The sequence below is a fragment of the Caretta caretta genome, chromosome 12, assembly GCF_965140235.1.
Source record: "Caretta caretta isolate rCarCar2 chromosome 12, rCarCar1.hap1, whole genome shotgun sequence".
Classification (NCBI taxonomy): Eukaryota; Metazoa; Chordata; order Testudines; family Cheloniidae; genus Caretta; species Caretta caretta.
In genome coordinates, this window is record NC_134217.1 from 7,941,437 (window position 1) to 7,962,008 (window position 20,572).

General features: G+C 39.9%; 1 protein-coding gene across 6 annotated transcripts in view; it reads right to left on the reverse strand.

The window, feature by feature from the left end:
- RSPRY1 (ring finger and SPRY domain containing 1) overlaps nt 1-20,572 on the reverse strand; it is a 55,315-nt gene that overhangs the window by 16,118 nt on the left and 18,625 nt on the right. For 5 of the 6 annotated variants that reach the window (XM_048816566.2, XM_048816567.2, XM_075118331.1 and 2 more), the window contains 6 exons: nt 19,022-19,074; nt 17,072-17,184; nt 13,538-13,664; nt 11,776-11,834; nt 2,154-2,220; nt 1,328-1,459 (listed from right to left, as the gene is read on the reverse strand). In XM_048816566.2, the coding sequence (XP_048672523.1) occupies nt 1,328-1,459; nt 2,154-2,220; nt 11,776-11,834; nt 13,538-13,664; nt 17,072-17,184; nt 19,022-19,074 (551 nt within the window). The remainder of the gene's footprint in view (nt 1-1,327; nt 1,460-2,153; nt 2,221-11,775; nt 11,835-13,537; nt 13,665-17,071; nt 17,185-19,021; nt 19,075-20,572) is intronic. The other variant, XM_075118330.1, reaches the window with a different exon arrangement.

The window sequence follows — 20,572 nt, forward strand, 5'->3', positions numbered from 1 at the left end:
GCCAGAGCAATAGTGAAAACTTGAAACTTGCTGCTTTCAGCTATTGGGCTGGGTTTATGCAGCTGAACTGAGCCAATTAAGGCGGTCTTCCCCCTCCACTTTCAGTCCTTTCCCCGTCACTTCCGTGACTGCTAGACCCTCCCACACTGGCTGATCAAATGCTCGAGTTTCATGGCAAGAAAAATATTTCAAGCAAAAGAAAGCAGCCCCTGGTGGAAACTTTGTAACAGCTCATGATCAGGGAAGAGAAGAGAAGCCCAACTGTGGGATTCCCTAGCATGCTGTTCGACATGGCCTCCTCATATTTGCTTTAACCCAGGGTGGCATTTTCTCCAACCCTGAGCTATTATAAGTTATACTGTACACCGGGTTTTGTTAGAGATTCCACCCTGGAAATCACCCAGAATCAGGGCAGGGAAGACACAGGATGCTGGGATTGCACAGAACCAGGAGGGCAAGTTGAAGAATAACTGTTATGCTATGCCATGGAAACTGCTCTGTACATTTTCCTCCGAATCATTCTCTTTCACACTGGGGAGGAATGGAGAAGCATTTAGCTCTACAGGCTGAGAATCATACCAACACCACTAAAAAGTAGTAATTCAGACAGAAGTATTTCAGGGAGTGAAATGTACATCACAGACTCATTACTATATATTTATTGCCATTGGTAACAAAGCACAAGTTGATGCTGGGTTTCAGCATAAGCAAGACAAGCTGCAGCCTGGGGCCAACCAAGTAATTTCATTCTCTCTTCTCCCAGTGGCAGTGAACAAGAGGGGCATGCTTTAAATAAGACTGGCAAGAATGTGGGGTCCTTTAGTGTGTCAAAGCTTTGGGCCCCCATTAGTGATGCCCGGATTGGTTCGTTAAATAAAAGAGACTTTATCAGAGAGCTACTCTTTCTTGGTTTCTTAAATCATGAAAATCTAGTTTGCTTAATAAGTCACAGGTCGTAATTAGTCCTTGTGCAGATGTGGTATCAGTATATCCAAGAATATTACAATGGCTTTCTTTGGGACAACCCTGCTTTCCCTCAAAAAGTCAGCCTACAAGTGCAATCTAGCTATTGCTTCTTTGCTGAAGTGTCACAGCAGGTACAGAGCAAATAAAGTTAAAGAATTTTAACAATTACATAAGGTTTGCTTTTCAAAAATGCAGGCATGCAAATGCACATGGATTTATAAACCTTATTTCTGGGTGGACACTGGATATTTACAGATACAAATATGACCAGACATTTAAAAAAACCTCTCTCTCTCTCTCACACACACAAACACACACACACGCCAGTAATAAAAATGAATCCTGCTCACACTATACCTACATAGATTGTCTAAACTCCACTGGGCACAGAATCCCACTTGGCGTTTTAAGAAGTCCAGATTATCTGTCCACTTCTCTAACAAAACAAGCTGGTCACTAATACAGGATTCAGAAATTGTCATTTTATTTTCACCTGTAATTTAAAAGTGAAAAAAGTAATAGATGTAAACAAGAAACAGTGATTTAAAAGACAAAAGGTAAATATTTTACCAGTACAATGTAGAAATATTCTAAGTCTCAACATTAAACAAAAAATTTAGGAGTTCACGTACCTTCTCCTGACACATTAACAGGAAGAAATGCAATATTAAATATTCTGCATTTTACTGTACTAAGTCATCTGAGAGCATGGCTATTAGCTAGGAAAATAATAATTATAGTCTATTAACAGGACAATTTTTTTCCAGCCATGGCAAGGCCTTCAAAGGGCTCTTATTCCTCTTCCCATCCCCAAAGCTACATTTGATGGATAGCAGACCCTATGTGGCAATAATCTGAGCTATATTTGAGGACAGTACACAATAGAGTGACGGAATTGTGTTCCACCCATTCTCTTTCCAAGGAAGTTGGGTCACTAGAACAGCATGAGTCTCCTCCTGCCCCGAGGGCCTGAGCATACTTTCCCCTACAGCGATCCCATTCCCTGTCAGCCCAGCTATCACTGATCCTTATGGTGCACTAGGCTTAAGCTACAAGTTGGGAACTTCAACATGGTTATTTCAAGTGCATGCACCGGGGACAGCAGATGTGATCAGATGAAGGAAATAACCATTCTGGGGTAACATTAGTTCTGTTTTTGCCGTAAGAAGTACTAGGCTAATACTTACTTGTTTGTGCAAACTTTTCCAGTGCTATTAGTGCAAAAAGCATTACCGTCGGATGGGACTGGAAATTCTAAAGAAAACAAGAGTATTAAACACATGCCATAGCTGTGCAAGATGTTTCTGTTGACTTGTCTAATACAATGAAAACAGTTTCTTAAAACTAACAGTCAGATTACATTTTCAAGATTCTTCACAAGAGAAAGGCAGAGATGTTATGAGGAAGGCTACATTTTAGTCATGGGGTATTTTTAGTAAAAGTCATGGACAGGTCATGGGCATTAAACAAAAAGTCACAGCCCGCTGACCCGTCCATGACTTTTACTAAAAATACCCCATGACTAAATCTTACCCGCTGGGAGGTGGGCACTCCTGAAGACTGCTCTGTGTGTGGTGGTGGGGGAGGGAAGGAAAGCGCAGGGCGACGCTTCTGCTGGGGGGGGGGGGGTGAGGGAGGGAGTGGGGGCCGGTCCAGGCAGGGGCCCTGCCGCTGGACCACTGCTCCAGGGTAATGCCGGGGACCAGCTGCCTGGGGCTGCCAAAGCAGCGGCCGGTGTGGCTGGCCCCAGGGCTTCCCCAGCTGCTGGGGTGGTTCTGGGGCCAGCCGCACCAGTGCTGCAAAATTCATGGCGGTCACGGAAGCCATGACTTCCATGACCTCCGTGAATGATTCGCAGCCTTAATCATGAGCAATGGGCACAGTAGGAGGAGGGAAGTGGGCTATACTACAAGTACTCACAGGACCTATTTCTCACGTCACAACAGTTTTTAAACCAGCGTAGTCTATCTACAGTAGAACCTCAGAGTTACGAACTGATCAGTCAATCACATACCTCATTTGGAACCAGAAGTACACAATCAGGCAACACAAGGGGTGGGGGGGGGGAGAGAAGCAAACAAACACAGTGCACTACTGTATTAAACTACTACTACAAAAAAAATAAAGGCAAAGCAGCATTTTTCTTCTACATAATAAAATTTCAAAGCTGTATTAAGTCACTGTTCAGTGGTAAATTTCTAAAAGAACCACCAAAATGTTTTGTTCACAGTTAGGAACAACCTCCATTTCCAAGGCGTTCGTAACTTTGGGGTTCTACTGTACTTCAATGGAGTTGCTCCCGATTTACCTCAATGGGTCACTAGCTCTCATTGAGGACCACTGAATTAAAAAATATAAAATAAAATGATAATAAAGTTTCTAGCCCCAAATGCTAAGATTATTTTTTCTGACTTATACCTTCAAGATGCCTCGTTCTAGTAACCGCAAAATTTCGCAAGTTTTTTCCCCCCCTTTAAATAGAATTCATGCAAAAGACATTTCAGATGGAAAGCAGTTATTTGAAATAACTAAAGTGTAGGGTTCATAAAAAGGAAGGCTAGCCTTCAATATGCTCCATAATATAAACAGAAAATTTTGATCCGTACATTATATATTTGATATATAATTTTAAATGTCCTTATCAGGCATTATGTAGAGTTCTCAGTTTGTCCTTATAGTAATTAACATAAATGAAGGAGATGCTAATAATGGTTAACAAGCAATTTGGCACTATCCCAAGAGAAAGTTTGGAAGACAAAGTAGTTTATTTCTTAATCAAACAAGCACTTTATTAGCAAGTGAAAGTTTCTTCTTAGTTAGCCATGTGATTTCTTTAGCATTTGGTAAATTGTAGTAGTAAGAAAGACTTGGCACTTTTATAGGTGCTTCTCATTTGTAAAGCTCAAGTGCTTTAAAATAAAGGGTATAATTACTCTCATTCACAGATGCGGAAACTGAGGTACAGAAGTTTTGCTCCAGGTCACGCAGTCCATCAATGAAAGAGCTGAAAAGCTCTTAGGTCTCCTGAATCTCTGCCTGGGGCCAACTGCAGGCCATTCTGCCATGAGGAAAGAGGTGACCACTCCCAGAGGGGAGAGTCAGGAAGCTGAAAATTTGTTAGAATCCTTTGTGGGATGGTCTTAGAACAGTGATTTTTTTAAAAAGTGAATTTAGTGTTTGTGAAAGGTCAATCAGTACCTTCTATTCATCCAGAAAACAGACACAGTATGGGCAAGATCCCCCAGATTAATGGGGCAATTTAGCTGAACCGGGGGGGAAGGAAGGGAACACCCCTCAAGGAGGTCTACCCTGCAGCTGGCAGTGAGCCTCCCAAAGTGGGCAGACTCACTCCCCGGAGGGGCTCAAGCTAGTGCTCAAAAAATAGTGTGGATGCTGTAGTGTGGGCTCTCAAGCCCACCCAACCTCCTAGGCTTGAGAATCTGAGCCACAACGTCCGTGCTCCTACTTTTAGCATGCTAGCTTGAGACCACTGGTACGAGTCTATCTACTCGAGCTGGGAGGCTCACTCCCCGCTACAGTGGAGACATACCCTAAGAGTGAAAATTCAGTCTCACCCCAGACACCCCACCCCCAAAACACATACACATACCTATACCAGCTTCAGAATAAAAGTCGAAACAAATAAAACCTATGGCAATTCTGCTCTACCCTTCCAGAATTCTGCCAGAACAAGAAAAATCATAGGAAATGCAGATTATTAAAATCAACAGAACTAGCCCAACATCTGCACTTTTAGGTACATTTACACTAGTGTAAGTGACAGCATAATTTGACTAAAAGTTTGCATGGGGGAGCAGAAAGAAGATCTAATACTGCACTAACTTTCATATCACTCAATGTAGAACATCCCAAAACATTTATGCTGAGAGTGGCTGAATTAAATGATGTTCAATCCGTATGACCTCACTAGCCTGCTCCTATAGTTTACTCCACAGGATGTATTTTTCAGGAGCGTTCTCAGTTATAACTAGCTGTTCTAGTACCTCTTGGTATCGAAGTCCAAAGAAGAACATGCAATTACACATTGCAGGGCATATCCCCATCCCACTTAAATGTACCTGCATAACCTCCACTAATGCCCGTGGGAGTTAGTAAGGTGACACTACACTTATTCTCCAGCTAAATTCAAATACAATTTGGTCAACTTTTCCATTAACATGTAAATGAAGTCTGAAATTAACCAGAACACATGCTGGTGATAAATGGAGGGGAAAGAGGTTCAAAACTGCCAGAGCACAGTAGGGTTTCAATTCATAGAGCAAAGCCTGGTTATTTAAGTTCGTATTAAAATGGAAAAATAGAAAATAAGTCTATAGTCCCTAAAGGCTAAAATTAGTAAGTGAAAAGATTAACAAACATGTCCAAAGATGCAGTAACAGAACAAAGATCACTTGAACAATACCGCCTCACACCAAACTCCTGATCTTTATACCAGCATAAATCCAAAGAGCAACTGATTTTACCACAGGAATATTTGTATATGGGCCTTTATTCACACTGTTTTTGCAGCTCTACAACAGATTAACACTGAAAGGCCAAATACTGCTCATCTTGCTTATGTGATTACTGTGTGAGCTGATGTTCTGACACTATGCTTGTGAGTAAGATGGACAGGATTTGGACCTTAATGATAGTTCCACCCCAGCTTCAAATTCACTCTGTGGTCAGTGTGTTGCAGCATATGTCCCTTTAGCATATATACTAAATGTTTATTTTTTTCCCCTATATGGAATTAGTTAATTACATTTTCCATCTCAGGCTCCCAGGGGATTGTTAACCTAGTTTTGATCATAAGCAAAGGAAGAAAAATTGCACACTAGCAAACCAGTTTCTGCGCAATGTGAACAGTATAATGCCAGCATAACAGCTAGCACAGTGGTATTGGATGCCTGTAGTGCGATCACCAACTCGGCGGGGCTTGGTAGAATTTTGCTGGGTTTCTACAGAACTGCAGAGACATTTACTAGGAACTTTCAGAGACACAACTGAACTCCAGGACTCTGCACAAGTTCATCACATGCAGTGGTGACACCTGCAAGTAACATGTGCAGAACGAGAGACTTGCGTTGTGAGTCTCCCTGTGAAACGGCAGCTAACACAAGAGATGCTTCATCCAACCCGTAACTGCCTGCTAAATGGCAGGTGTTATTACAGAAAAAATAAGAAGTGATCCACTGCAATGCTCTGATAAAAAGTTACGTTCAGTTAAAAAGGAGCTATGGTTATATTGTGCCTTTGCTTAAACAAACAAAAAACACGTCTTTGGTTCCATGATACCTAGAAAGGATTAAATGGTCTAGCAAGTTCTACAGTTTCCAAAGACATTTGACAAGAAACTTCCACCATTAAGTCTTCCTTAATATTATGCCAATTATTTGTAATCTTTGTAAGTTATTTCAAAAGATTTTCTGCACTTATCTTTTATACCTATTATAGTCAGCATTTCCCACAACAGAGTCAAATAACTACTGTAAACTTTCCTACTGTAGTTCGTGCATGTCTAATAATGCTTTTGTTCTTGGGAAAAAATGGCTATTGAGTTTAACAACTTTTGTAAAGATTTTCCACTATATATAATCTGTGACCCTGATTCGGTCCAATGCACCATTCCCTTAACACCAGGGGTTCTCAAACTTCATTGCACTGTGACCCCCCCGACAACAAAGTTACTACATGACCCTGGGCAGGGCTGGATTACCCAATAGGCAGACTAAGCACGTGCTTTGTGCCCCCTGCTTTGCTGGTGCCCTAAGGAAAAAAAAAAATTTTTTTTTAATTTGATATGATTTCAAAAAAGTATCGAAATCGTCATCATGGGAAAAATCAGAACTTTGCTAAACTTCCTTACACTCCACTACACACACTTCCCCTGTTTTTCTGTTCTCTTTTTATTACTTATCTCCACCTAAAGCAGGGGGCGTCCTACTAACAGATTGAAATAATGCGAGGAAATGAGATCTTGTCATGTATCGCAATAAATTAATGTTTTATTACTGATATATTCTTCTGAGTTATACATGCTTGATTCGTTTTTTTCCCCCCTTTTCATTCGTTATATATATAAATAAATAAATAAATAAATAAATAATGGAAAAATATATATAAACAAGCACACACACGTACGTTGTGTACTTTTTTTTTTATTTAAAGTTCAGAAAACCGAGTAGGGGCAGGATGAAACGTAACCAACTGAGTGGAGCACAGAAACGTAAACCGGTGGAAGAAAAGAAACAAAAAACTAGTGAAATTTTCCAAAATCTTCCAAAGCTGACATTTTTAAAAGCGAATCCACCAGAAGCAACATCTTCTCTCAGCAGCACAGACATCGTTCCAAAGCCTGTACGTGTTTCAGAGACTGACCCCTTTTCCATGGGTGAAACAACCACCATTCCAGAACCTGTGGATGTGTCAGAGACTAACTGATCATCCTACTCCTGGTGGTAACAGACATTGTTCTAGAAGGTGTGGATGTGTCAGAGACTGAACCTGCTCACGCTGTAAATAGGAGAAACAATCCTGGTATGTGGGTTGATTTCAGTACCGATAATGACAGGTTTCAGAGTAACAGCCGTGTTACTCTGTATTCGCAGAAAGAAAAGGAGTACTTGTAGCACCTTAGAGACTAACCAATTTATTTGAGCATAAGCTTTCGTGAGCTACAGCTCACTTCATCGGATGCATACTGTGGAAAGTACAGAGGATCTTTTATACACACAAAGCATGAAAAAATGGGTGTTTACTACAAAAGGTTTTCTCTCCCCCACCCCAAAACCTTTTGTTGTGGTAAAGAATGAAAAAATGGGTGTTTACTACAAAAGATTTTCTCTCCCCCACCCCAAAACCTTTTGTCGTGGTAAACACCCATTTTTTCATGCTTTGTGTGTATAAAAGATCCTCTGTACTTTCCACAGTATGCATCCGATGAAGTGAGCTGTAGCTCACGAAAGCTTATGCTCAAATAAATTGGTTAGTCTCTAAGGTGCCACAAGTACTCCTTTTCTTAGTACCGATAATGTAGCTTCCTGGATAGATCGTGGACCGAATGACTCAACACCACACTAGGCCATTTGAGAAATCACATCGGACTTTTACCAATGGCAAACAAGATATTGTCCACAAAAAATTTCAGCATGAAAGCGATTGGTGAGAAATACGCTTGAGAATGACTACTGTATTCACCATCAACAGGGTCTGTATACTGTTTTGTTTGCAAACTCTTTGCATGTAAACCTTCAACATCCCGGTTTGCTGCAGATGGATTGAGTGACTGGCAGAATACTCTTAATTGAACAACATGAAAATAGCACTACTCACAGATTCAATGTTGACATATTTAAATCAGAGACAGGGCTTTGGATTGACACAAAAATTGGAAGACCAAATTAAAGGGGAGCGTGAATACTGGCAACATGTCTTGCAGCGTGTTATAGTGGTTATTCAAACATTAGCTGAACGTAGTCTGCCTTTCCGGGGATCAAATGACACATTTGGATCACTGAGTGACAAAGTTCATTCAGCTATTGTGGATGAAATAAGTACTGCTGGGTACTTCAGTTTATCTGTTGGCTACACCTGATCTTCCACATTTTGAAGAATTGAGTATTGTACGAAGATGTGTCTCCCCCACAGATGGAAAACCAGTTGAACGATTTATAACATCCCTCAATTTGAAAAGCCACACTGGTGAAGAAATTGCAAATCAAGTACTGCATTATCTGTGCCAAGTTTGCAAAACAGATTTCTCAAAGTGCAGAGGTCAATCTTATGACAATGCTGCCAACATGTCAGGGCGTTCTCAAGGAATGCAGAAGCAGCTTTATAGAACAGAACAAATGCGCCATATTCACACGGTGTGCTGCACACTCTCTCAATGCTGCTGGCTGCAGTGCTGTTGATTGTTGTCTGATGGCAGTAAGTTTTTTCTCAACAGTTACTTTATACATTTTTCTCTGCCTCAACACACCGATGGGCAGTTTTTAAAACACATTTGGGCAATGATCGTGTGTTGAAATCTCTTTCTAATACTCGCTGGGAGGCACATGCAGTGGCAACAAGTGCAATTCTGGAGTCCTACTCAAAGATTGTGGATGCATTAGAAAGTATAGCTATAGCCAATCACAAAAGGGAGAAACTATAGGAGAGGCAGGAAACATTGCAAACAAGATGCAAGAACTAGAGTTTGTATTCATGTTGACCATGTGGAATGAAATTTTACAACACTTACCACACAAGTCAAGCTCTCCAAGAAAAATAATTTGATTTGAAAACATGTGCAGACCTCTGTCCATCATTAGCAGACCACTTACACAGTGAGGAATGATTTCAGAAGATCTGAAGACATATCAAAAGATATCTTGCCTGATACTAACTACAAAGAAGCCCAGTCCCGCAAGTGAATCAGGAAAAAACAAGCAAATGATAGCAGTGCAACTGAAACAGCATTGAATCCTAGAGACAAATTTCACATATCTACTTACTACACTATAACGGATACGCTTGAAGCTCATATGAAGAGGAGAGGTGAAGTGTACAAAGTAGTATCAAGTAGATTCTTTTCTAAATGATATGGACTTATCTGACAAACAATATTTCACAAGGTTCCCAAAAGCTAGTTGACTCATACCCTGTTGACTTGAACATGAATCTCTGTGGAGAAGTACGGCAGCTCCACTGTTATATGCATGCAAAGTTTAATGAAACAGGAAAAATGAAATTCAGTCACATTGATCTTCATGACACAATACTGAAAGATGGAATACAATGTAGAGATCACACTACGTATTTTTCTAACCTTGATGATAACTAACTGCTCTGCAGAACACTCTTTCTCAGCTGAAAACAATAAAAACCCTCAGAGAGCAACAATGTGTCAGGACAGACTTGATTCACTTTCCCTATTGTGTATAGAAGCGGACATGCTTTGTCGAGTCAGCTTCAATTAACTTAATCCAGAATTTTGCAATCAGAAAATCTAGAAAGAAGCTATTTTAATTTCAGCATACATGTAAATTTTGTGTCATTTCGAAAAATAAAATTTTATTTTACGGTATAATATTTTTATTTTGAATTACATATGGGGGGCACCATAATCTTTTCAATGCTTAGGGCCTCTAAAGGTCTTAATCCAGCCTGGACCCCGGGGGAAGGAGGTGTGGTGCTTGAGCCCCGACGCCTCGAGTTGGGGGGGGGGGGCCCGGAGCCCGAGCCCTGCCACCTTGGGTGGGGGATGGAGCTCAGGCTTCAGCTTCAGCCCCAGAGCCCAGCAAATCTAATGATGGCCCTGACGACCCCATTAAAATGGAGTCACAACCCACTTTGGGATCCCAACCAACAGTTTGAGAACAGCTGCTTTCCACTGCTCTGATTTAAGAGGGCTAAAGCACTGGAGTTCTCTGTGTGGAAGGCTTGCATAAGATCCTAAGTTAATCACGTGCTGGAAGCCTCTCCTATAATCGGGCATCCACAACAATTCTAAAACTCTGATCTTCTAAACTATTTGAAGGTTAGTTTTGCTTTAAGGGGCTTAAACTACCCAATGCCAGTAAATTCAAAGGTCAGGCTTAAAATGCCTCCCTTTTAACTCACTGCACTGGTAATGCAAGCCGGTTGGTGTGCCAGATTGCTCTCTGTACCTCCATCTGATGCAATGGTGAAGGACAGACTTTCAATCTTAACCTCACATTTTCTGGAGTGGTTTGGCCAGGCCCTTGATGTTATGTTAATGTTGCTTCTGGGTTTATGATCTGTTCATTTCTGGGTACCAAGTCCAAAATCCCTAGGATTGCTCCTAGCAAGAAATATTCCTCCTATACTCCAGAGACACCCATCTTAAGTCATACTGTTCTGCAACCATGATCACCAGTTACCAATATGAACTGGCAGTAAGGTGCATAAGCCAGACTACAAGCCAAAGAAGCCTAGGTTCAGATAGAAGGCTTAATTATGGGTTATTCTGAATGTGTTTATCTGAAATTTAGATAATTTTAGCAGTAGAGTCATTTTTGGTGAACTGTTTGCAGAAGTAAGAGCACAACAGAAATTTTAGAAGGAATAAGGATCACTGCAAGGTATCACAGGGCATTAAAGTACAAGATAAGGGCTATCCTTTCCTTTACTCCAAACTAATGTTCAACTATATCCCTGACCTTTGAATTCACAAGACAGCGACTTCTTAGTTCAAATCTGTTCTTCACTTTGACCACAGTGAATGGATGAACTTGTTATCTACAAGTACAATTGTGTATACCGCAACTTCCATAGCACATTCGTGTCAATGCCAGGGTCTGAACGGCACTAAGAATTTAGGAGCAGGGACTCATTTTCTCTAGGTTCTGTATAGTGCCAAGCATATACTCTGTGCTTCACAAATTAAATAAAACAGAATACTTGTGGTCTTTATTTTCATAGATATTCCTTCCTTTCTTTTTCATTCTCTCATTAAGCCTTTTTGACTCCTGCCTTATTAAATAGTTTCTATTATTTCTATAGTCTGATGTTAGATTTTCCAACATCAGCCTAAAGTGTTCACAGTTAATAAGCCTGTCCTTTATTTTGATTATTTTTAATTTGTATTATTTGGTTTTGTATGTTGAGCCTGTCATTGATTTAAGTGAAAAATGCTGTATGTACAGACAGACAAAGATAGATAAAATTACAAAAACTGATCTTACTGCACTCTTACAAAAAAAAATTAACACTTGCTGAAAACACTAACATTTACCACTTATGCATACAGATGCAATTAAGAAGCTGGAGCAGCTAAGAATGCTACTGTGCTTAGATACTTACCAAGCTTTGCAGTAAATATTCCAGTATTCCTGGGCTGAGTAAGCCTATACTTGCAGGACCTGCAAGAACACTAAAAATGAAATGCATGTATGGGAACTGCTGCATTATCTTTCCACGTCAATTAAAGTTAACCAAGGGGGGGCATTTTGTCCCTGACAAAGACCTTGCATTCACAAAAAGAAATTAAACTAGTACCCAGGGCTATGGTTTTGCACACAAGCAAAAAATGGACACTCTCCTGTATGCTTAATTTATGCATAGAGTTACTATGAATGTGCTCATAAATCAGGTATCTGAATGCAGAGTCTTGGATCTACCTTCCATTTCTATGCACAAATACTCATGTGCCATAGCTGTAACTGCGTATTGTTCTAATTATCTTCAGTATTCCTAGAAAGACACCTGTGACCTTGGTATCTGATAACACTTATGCCTACATATTTTTGAAAAAATATCAGGCCCCAATGTATATTTATGTAAAGCCAGTAGTTTCTCTCATTTTGTATTAATAAATCAAGGTTAAAAAGATCAGCTCCCTCAATCACTGGCACAAAATGAGTAATGCCCACAAGATACTGCCAGCTTGATGCCTAGTCACCCAATCTGCGATTGGCATTGTGGCAACAGACCAATAAAAATGCCCAGAAACACTATCTGCTTAAGGTAGTGTGGTAGGAGGGAGGGCATTCAGCTTCATAAAATCCATGAACTGTGACAAATTGGTGTACACACAAAAACACTATTATAAAACAGCATTGACCCCATCACGGCCTGGATTTCTAGAGAAGCATCTGCTCTCACCTAACCAAATGGAAACGGTCAACTAACATAGGATCTTATTTTGACCTATGGTATCAAGAGTGTGGCAAGGAGGAGGAATTGTTGCTTTTATTTCAGATATCTACATCAGAAGTCACTGTTCATGTAGGACCTACACAAAAATGTTTTATGCTCTTTAGTGCTGGCTCTGAACCAATAATTAAATGCTACTTCTAAAACTGTGCTGATATCAACAGTGGGGCACAAACTAGGAATTTTAAAAAGACATGTTAATTTCAAGCACCCCTAGAAAGAAAGAAAAAAAAGAAAAGTTGCCAAATGGGGCAACAATCAGAAGGGAATGGAAACTTCACTTTCAGTTTCAGGCAGGGCATTAAAAATAAATGGAGAATAAAGAGACCTATAAAAACAAAAATCACTTTTTAAAAAGGAAATACTCTGTGTCCTTTTAAATAATGTAGCTGAAGAGCATTTGCTTCAGATAACTACAACAGAACATCTGTCTGTGGTGGAAAGAACATCCGTCATCTTTCCACGCATTCTCTTTAATAAGAATAATTTGTCCTTTAGCCAGTAGGCAAGATGATGATAATGTGTTCCCAGAAATTCTCTCATCCACCCAGGTTAGGCCTGTAAAAATGTTAGCACGGGTAATTGCATCATCAAGGCTGTGTGTCAGGAAATCTTACTTAGCAGATGCTTGAAATATATACGTGTGGATTGAGGTTTTATTTGGTAAATCAAATATTGAGGGAGTTTGGTGCAGTAAAATCCAAGTTCAGAGCCAAGCTGTTTGCTGGTGACTGAAATTAAGCCTCATCAATATTTTGATCATGCAGTAGATTTGGTCCGCGCTGGAAGACAAGATCTCTCCTTGTTCCAAAATGCGGCCTCAGTTCTACAAAGTCAGCTCTGAACGTTGCTATGCTGTGACACTATAGAAAACTCAAAAATAAGCTTTCAGATTGCTCCTTCTGCTTACCTGCTAGTTTCTCAGCCAAACAGCCCAGTACTGCAGTTGTGTTACGATGTTTGGCAGGGTGACAGGAATCCTGGCAGGCAACAGCTCCATTTAAATTTAATATTTCAGTTAATTTCTGCAATGCATCCTAAAACAGAGTCAGAATGCTATTTAACAGTATAGGAATTATGGAACACATTGTTTTCCACGCAGTCATTCAATATAACTCAATGATTCTGCTTCAATATCAATGCTAACAGGAGAATATTACAGATGCCAAGTGATAGTTTATCTGTTTTAAAGAGAGACCAGAAGTTTAATTTACCTTAAAGAGTTACATTAATTCATTGGTTACTGCCATATGAGCCAAAGGATGTCTGATTGCTCAAAAATGATGTGCTGCCAACTATAACAGAAATATTAACCTTTCCTTAACCTTAATGGATCAGAAAGAAAGACAGACTGCAGAAACCAGGGAGGACTGCCACCAAAGTGGCTTAATCGGTTCCAAATATCCTGATGCTATTTTTAAAAAAAGTTTATCTTGTTTTAAAATTGAAAAGACAGTAAAAAAAATGAATTGCGCATAACAAAAATGGAGATAGCCCCTGAGTCCACTTTAGAAAACTACGCTGTTGCTGACTCTAAAACCTCCTTCTCCCTCGGCATACGCTGCCTATACTCACTGTGCTAGTCTTTTAAACAAGAAAAAAAGACTAACAGAAACCTATGCTGAGCCTTCGTTTCCTCTGGCTATTAATGTAGGATTAATGCAGAACAAATCTAGAGTAACTCCCACCAATTTCACTGGAGTTACACCAGTGTAAATCCAAATTCAGAACAGAAATTGCTCCACAGATGGGTCCAAACTGCAACTCCTGATTCATCTCAACCCCTCCAACCCCAAACTTTTAGGAAAGTTCAGTTGAGCTGATTCAGACCCCAGCTTCACAACTAAGCCCAACATTTAATTAAAACAAAAACAACTCTCCACACTGAAGTTATCAGCAGGGCATTTGGAAAAGATTAGTGTAACTGAGTTTATGAAGTTTTACGCTCTTTGGGTCAGATTCTGATCCAGATTTAAACCACGGCAACATGGAAAAAATCTGATCTTTGAATGGAGGTTACAGGGAAATGTAATTGTGTTCCCAAAAGAACAGCCACAAACAGAACTAATAGATAAGGCTGACAAAGTGCAAAGAGCATAGAGAAGAAAGAAAAAGAATAACCAGCAATGATTGAGGAAGGGACTTGAGGTGAAAAAGTACAACTAAAATTAGAATGAGGATGACATTCTCAGACACGGCCCTTAGTCAATCTTAGTGAAACTACAGTAGAACCTCAAAGTTACAAACTGACCAGTCAACCACATAGCTCATTTGAGACCGGAAGTGCGCAATCAGGCAGCAGAGTGACAAAAGTGACAGAAGTGACAAAAAGAGGAAAAGAAGAATAGAAGAAAAGAAAGCAAGAACAGTACAGTACTGTGTTAAACGTAAACTATTAAAAAAATAAAGGGAAAGTTTAAAAAAAGATTTGACAAGGTAAGTAAACTGATTCTGTGTTTGTTTCATTCAAATTAAGATGGTTGAAATAGCATTTTTCTTCTGCATAGTAAAGTTTCAAAGCTGTATTAAGTCAATGTTCAGTTGTAAACTTTTGAAAGAACAACCATAAAGTTTTTTTCTGAGTTACAAACACCTTGGGAATGGAAGTTGCTTGTAACTGTACTGACATTAATTGTTTTGACTTTTTTTCCCCCCCTCTAAGACTCTACTCCAGAGTTTACAAAGTTGCCAATGTAAGTATAAACAAATAAAGGAAGACTGAAGTTAAACATCAAAAAGCTAATGTGGCTTTAGGTTGACTCTCTGCGGAAAACTGCAGCTTTCCAAAAGTTGGGAATACTGACTTGACAACCCTGCAAAAGTCTTCAGTTTATCCAGAACAGGTAAAGGCTGGACAACAGCACTGCAAGCTTCCCCCCAAGTGCACACAAACCTGAACGTAGGAGCCTGAGTTGTTTCTCAAGGGTGAGAAGATAGAGAATAAGCTATGTCCCACTTAGACCAGCCTTTTCAAAATTGGATGCCTAAAACTAATACACTTGAAAATCACACCATTTAGAAGTACTGAACAAGTCACTGGAAACTGGGGCATTTTATACCTCTGAAAAAATCGAGCCATTAATTTAGGTGCTTAACATCAAGCACCCACATTTGAAAGTCTTGGTGTTAACACTTGGCTTCTCCTTTGAGGATGCCAACAAAAGGGCCATTTAGTGCCAACTGTAATGGTAGGTTTGTTTTTAAATCTGGAACTGGCCGAGATCACGTCTCATTTCAGTCTACCTGCCAGATTGTATGGTGTTGACTTTCTCACTACTACCTCGGGTGTACTGGAACCACTAACCAAGGAAGAAAGAGGCTCCTTACCCAGTTATAGTATTTGATCAACTCCTGAGCAATCAGCTACTCAGTTTATAATTTTATTTAAGAGCCAATGAATTAGAAACTTCCCAATCTCTCACCCTATGACAATGTACAGTAAAAATTAAAGTTGGCACAGTAACAAGTGTAGTACTAATGGAAGTTGCAGCAATGCCAGTGTCAGAAAGAGTTCCTGGCAAAACAGAGATTTAAAAGGCCTCTAAAATAACATACACCAAATCATGTGAGGTGCTGTAGGCCCAGTACTCCCACTAAATTCAATGGGATCTGTGGATGCTGAGTACCTCAAAGGATTGGGACCCAATACCACCACTTCATTTCAGTTTTTAAAATGCCAAAAGCTAAATGACTGACTTCTATTTGTAGTAAAATAGAATTTATCCAGTTATGAACACACACACCTGGCCATTTATTTTAATCTTACTTTAAGTAAAGAGAGCCAACAATCAGTATCCAGCTAACAAAAGCTTTTTAAAAAAGTTACAGTATTGATCCATTTGTGGCTAAAATGCGTAAGCTAAAGAGAAAAAAAGCATTTTGTCTTATACATAGATAAGTTATGAGGAACTCAACACTGACACAAAGAAGTGCCGGTTTAAAACATGGAGAGTAGGTGGTAAAGCAGCTGAATTTGCACTGATTTGGCATTCACTGGGCATGTACAATGAGTAACACACACCACGAGAGCCGAAGGTGAGCATACTGGCAAAAGCAACTAACAAAAGAAACTTCCCTACTCTCCCACCAAGCACAAACTATTTTTCATAGACTCATAGAATATCAGGGTCAGAAGGGACCTCAGGAGGTCATCTAGTTCAACCCCCTGCTCAAAGGAGGACCAATCCCCAATTAAATCATTCCAGCCAGGGCTTTTTCACTCTCTTCTCACCTTTTTTCCTGAAACACTTCCACCATCAAATAGCCCACTGAATCCTAGATCCTTGCAAGTTACCCTACTTTATAAGTAACATCCGTTTTTAGCCAACTGACACCCAGGACACAAGTTTACATCAGTGGTGAAAGCAGCCCAGAGACTTCCCTGGGAGTGGCAACCACACCAGGCTGAAGCTCGGCCACAGAACACATGCATTATTTAACTTACTTTTGTTGGCAGTGGACACTCATCCAGTAGTAATGTTATAACAGCTGGCCCCAATGGATCTTCTAATGGAATAACTCTAATTAAAGATTGGACAACTTCCAGCCAGCCTTCATCTGTCAACCACAAAACAGAAGCAACTCTCAGAAAATGGTGCTGCTATTTAGAAGTGTTCAAAACATGCTGGTCAATATTAAAAAAAAAGTCACACTTCAGTGGCATTAAAAAAAGTTACCCTACTGAACTCATTTGAATGTCATATTTTAATGGGTCTTAAAGGAGCAGTTAATCATGCATGTTGTAGATCTATGGAATTTTAATCTGTAATATGCTGAAGGCTTTTATTTTGGAGAGAATATAAATTTCTACAATTGCCAGAGTAATACTACACAGAACATTTTAAGATGTTCAGGGAAACAATTCTGCCAGTCGTGAGCACCTGGCTCTTGATTTGTTACATATGAATTGGCTTCAGAATAAGTAACGAACAAGCACTGTGTGTATATTTTTGGTCCTGTGCTCTGGGAGTTAAGTGAGCAATGCCCATTCTTGCTGTTAAACAAGATTTTACACTTACTGCCATGCTTCAGACCAGATTCAGCACTGCTTACTCCCTGTGAAATCACATTGACATCAATGGGATTGCAGGGAGCATAAGTCAATTCTGATTTTGACTTTTCATTGTTGCTTATGAAAAGCATTTTCAGAAATTCTCACCAATTCATATATACGAAACAAGATTTCCATTTACAGATAAGCAAAGGTAAGTACTACATAAATTAAAAGAATTTACAAAAATGAATCAATCTAGGTGTTAAAAGACAAAGTAGCAGGAATATTGTCAATTGAAGATTTGGATATGCAAGAAATAAGGGATGGACCCATAATTTTTCCCAGAAGCAAAGAAAATATAGAAGATTATGGGTTTCATTTGAAAATGACCAAATGACCAAGAGGAGATAAGAGAGGCTTTGAAAAAATTAAGGGCAAGTGTGTATGGACCATGCAGGAGTTCCAGTCAGTGCCTTGGTAAAGTTTTAGTGGTATTTGCATGTTGCCTTGAGGACATATTTTGCTCATCAAAGTTTAATTACTACTATCTAAACAGGTTAAGTATTTTCTTAATTACTTGTATACAGTCTAAGGGCATGCTCACACAGACTTACTGCACCGCACGCTAGGCGTAAACCAATGTGCCACATAGTAACTGTTCACGTAGACCCTGCTGATGCACACAAAAAGTTCCCCGGAGGGCTTTGAGATATGCAGATTTACACACAATTGCTGCATGACAAGCTTGTGTGTGGAGACATGCCCTCAGGTATGCTGGGCCCAATCCTCAGCTCTTTGTGCACACTAGCCTCCATCCAAGTTGATGGGTGTTTTGGATCCACAAGGAAAGTTGTACCAGGTCTACTGTGGTGCAATCTTGCAGGGGAATTTTGCATACTAAGTGACAGGAACAGACTATGCCAGCGCAGCTCTGCATCTAGACTGTGTTTAGGGACGGGGTGAGGGCACAGCCACTAGATCTGTGATTGCTGCTGCTAAACCTGCACTAACTCCTATGTGGAAGAGAAGGGTTGCAGCCCCTATTCAAACAGAGGGGCTGGAAGTGTGGCTACCCACTTCCCGTACATGGATAAATTCCATCCCTTCACAAAAGTCCTACGTACCTCATTGTATAAAAGCCTGTTAATTGAGTTTATAGCTGTCAGCTGGCTGATTTTGCACAGTTCACTTAAATTTAACAATTAGAAAGTGCATCTTACACTAATATGATGAGCTCAGTGAAATTATGAAGTACAGACAGTATTTCAATAATGAACACAAATTGCTAGAATTACTGGGTATAACAACACGTAATGCAGCCATATGTTTCCTCTTTAGAAGGAAGATATTCCTCTGCCTCTGGCAGTTGCACCCAAAATACTGAACAAAATGCGTTAATACCTGTTTCTGCCATTTCATGTAATGTTATCATTGAATAAGGAGGTTCCTGGTCACTGAAAGACAAATATTACATTGGTCAAAGTTGCTGTACCACAACCAACACCACATACTTAGCATAAAATTCAGTGAACAGATGTGTGCTGGACTCATCTCTAAGAAAAAAGAAAAAAGTTACACAGACTGCAAACCTCTAATGCTCTATTTCAGTGGTCCCCAACCTTTCCGTGGGAATAGCATATGCCTATTCCCAGAAGACTGTGGCGGGCGCCAGACACCCCACCGCCGAAATGCCGCCGAGAAACAGCAACGCTTTTTGGCGGCACAGTGTCCTGCGGGCGCACACAACTGCCCTGGCGGGCGCCATTGCCCTCATAGGCACCGTGTTGGGGACCCCTGCTCTATTTGGATCTGAAGTAGAAATGTGTATTGCCTTGCACTCTGGCTCAAAAGTTCACTTTTGCATCTCCAGAATAGCTGATGAACAAGATATACAGTGCTCTACATCTGCATGTTTAAGATCTAGAGCCCCTAAAGTTTAATATTATACATTGTAAAGTGTTCCTGAAATCATGTAGTAAGAAATACTGTACTTCAGAGGGCACAAATTCAATGAAGAATAGACTGAGGGGGGAAAAAAAAAAAGATACTGAAGACTATTAAATGATTTCCCTCCCAGAAAATCTCTATTAAGAAAAAAGGGGGGGTAAGTCTGAAAGACAAACAATCCACAGCGTCTCTACAAACTTCAGTGTTTTATCCAGGGCAGCAGAAAACAGGCCTGTTAGAGGGATTTGGTAAGAACAAAAAATATTTAACCCCACCTTCCCTTCCCCCTCCTCCCACAAAATCTAGCCAGTGTTCAGCTAGTGAAACTAAGAAATACAGAAGAACAACTTAAGAGTAGAAATAGAAGCGAGACAAAGTCTAACAATACAAGATACTGAAATATTGTAAACAAATGGTAAAAAAACTTGGGACTTGCGGGAAAGAAAGTGAGGCAATGAAAGCTGAGGGAAAGCTCAAAGGAAGTCATAGAGGCCTTGGATTCATCTGTTCCAGAGAAGCAGCACAGGATTTATAAATTTATCAGAGAGATTTAGAACTGGCAGGTGAAGAATGAGGTGTTTGTGCAATAGTGAAAAGAGTTATGAAAGGGTGAAAGGGCACTTCAGAAGATAAGACAGAAGTCTAGATAAACTGGAAGGAAAACAACAGCCTGAGATACAGCAAATATAGCAAAAGGCAGCATAGTATTAAATGAGAATTGTTTTTCCACCAAGAAGTTAAGAATTTTTAGACAAGTCACTATCACATCAGGATTCTGAGAGTATCACGTGCTTGATCTCAGGCAGCATTAAACAAAGTTTCAACATTAGAGGTTAAGGATGGAATTAAGTGTCCTACAAAGGGAGTTTAGCACAAGAAAATAAAGTAACAAGAGACACTTTCAATGCCCTAAAAACGAAGATTAGATAAAAATGAGGACTCAAGTACAAAATGTCATTAATGAGGCATCAGAGGGATTGATGTTGAGATCCCAACTTTATACTA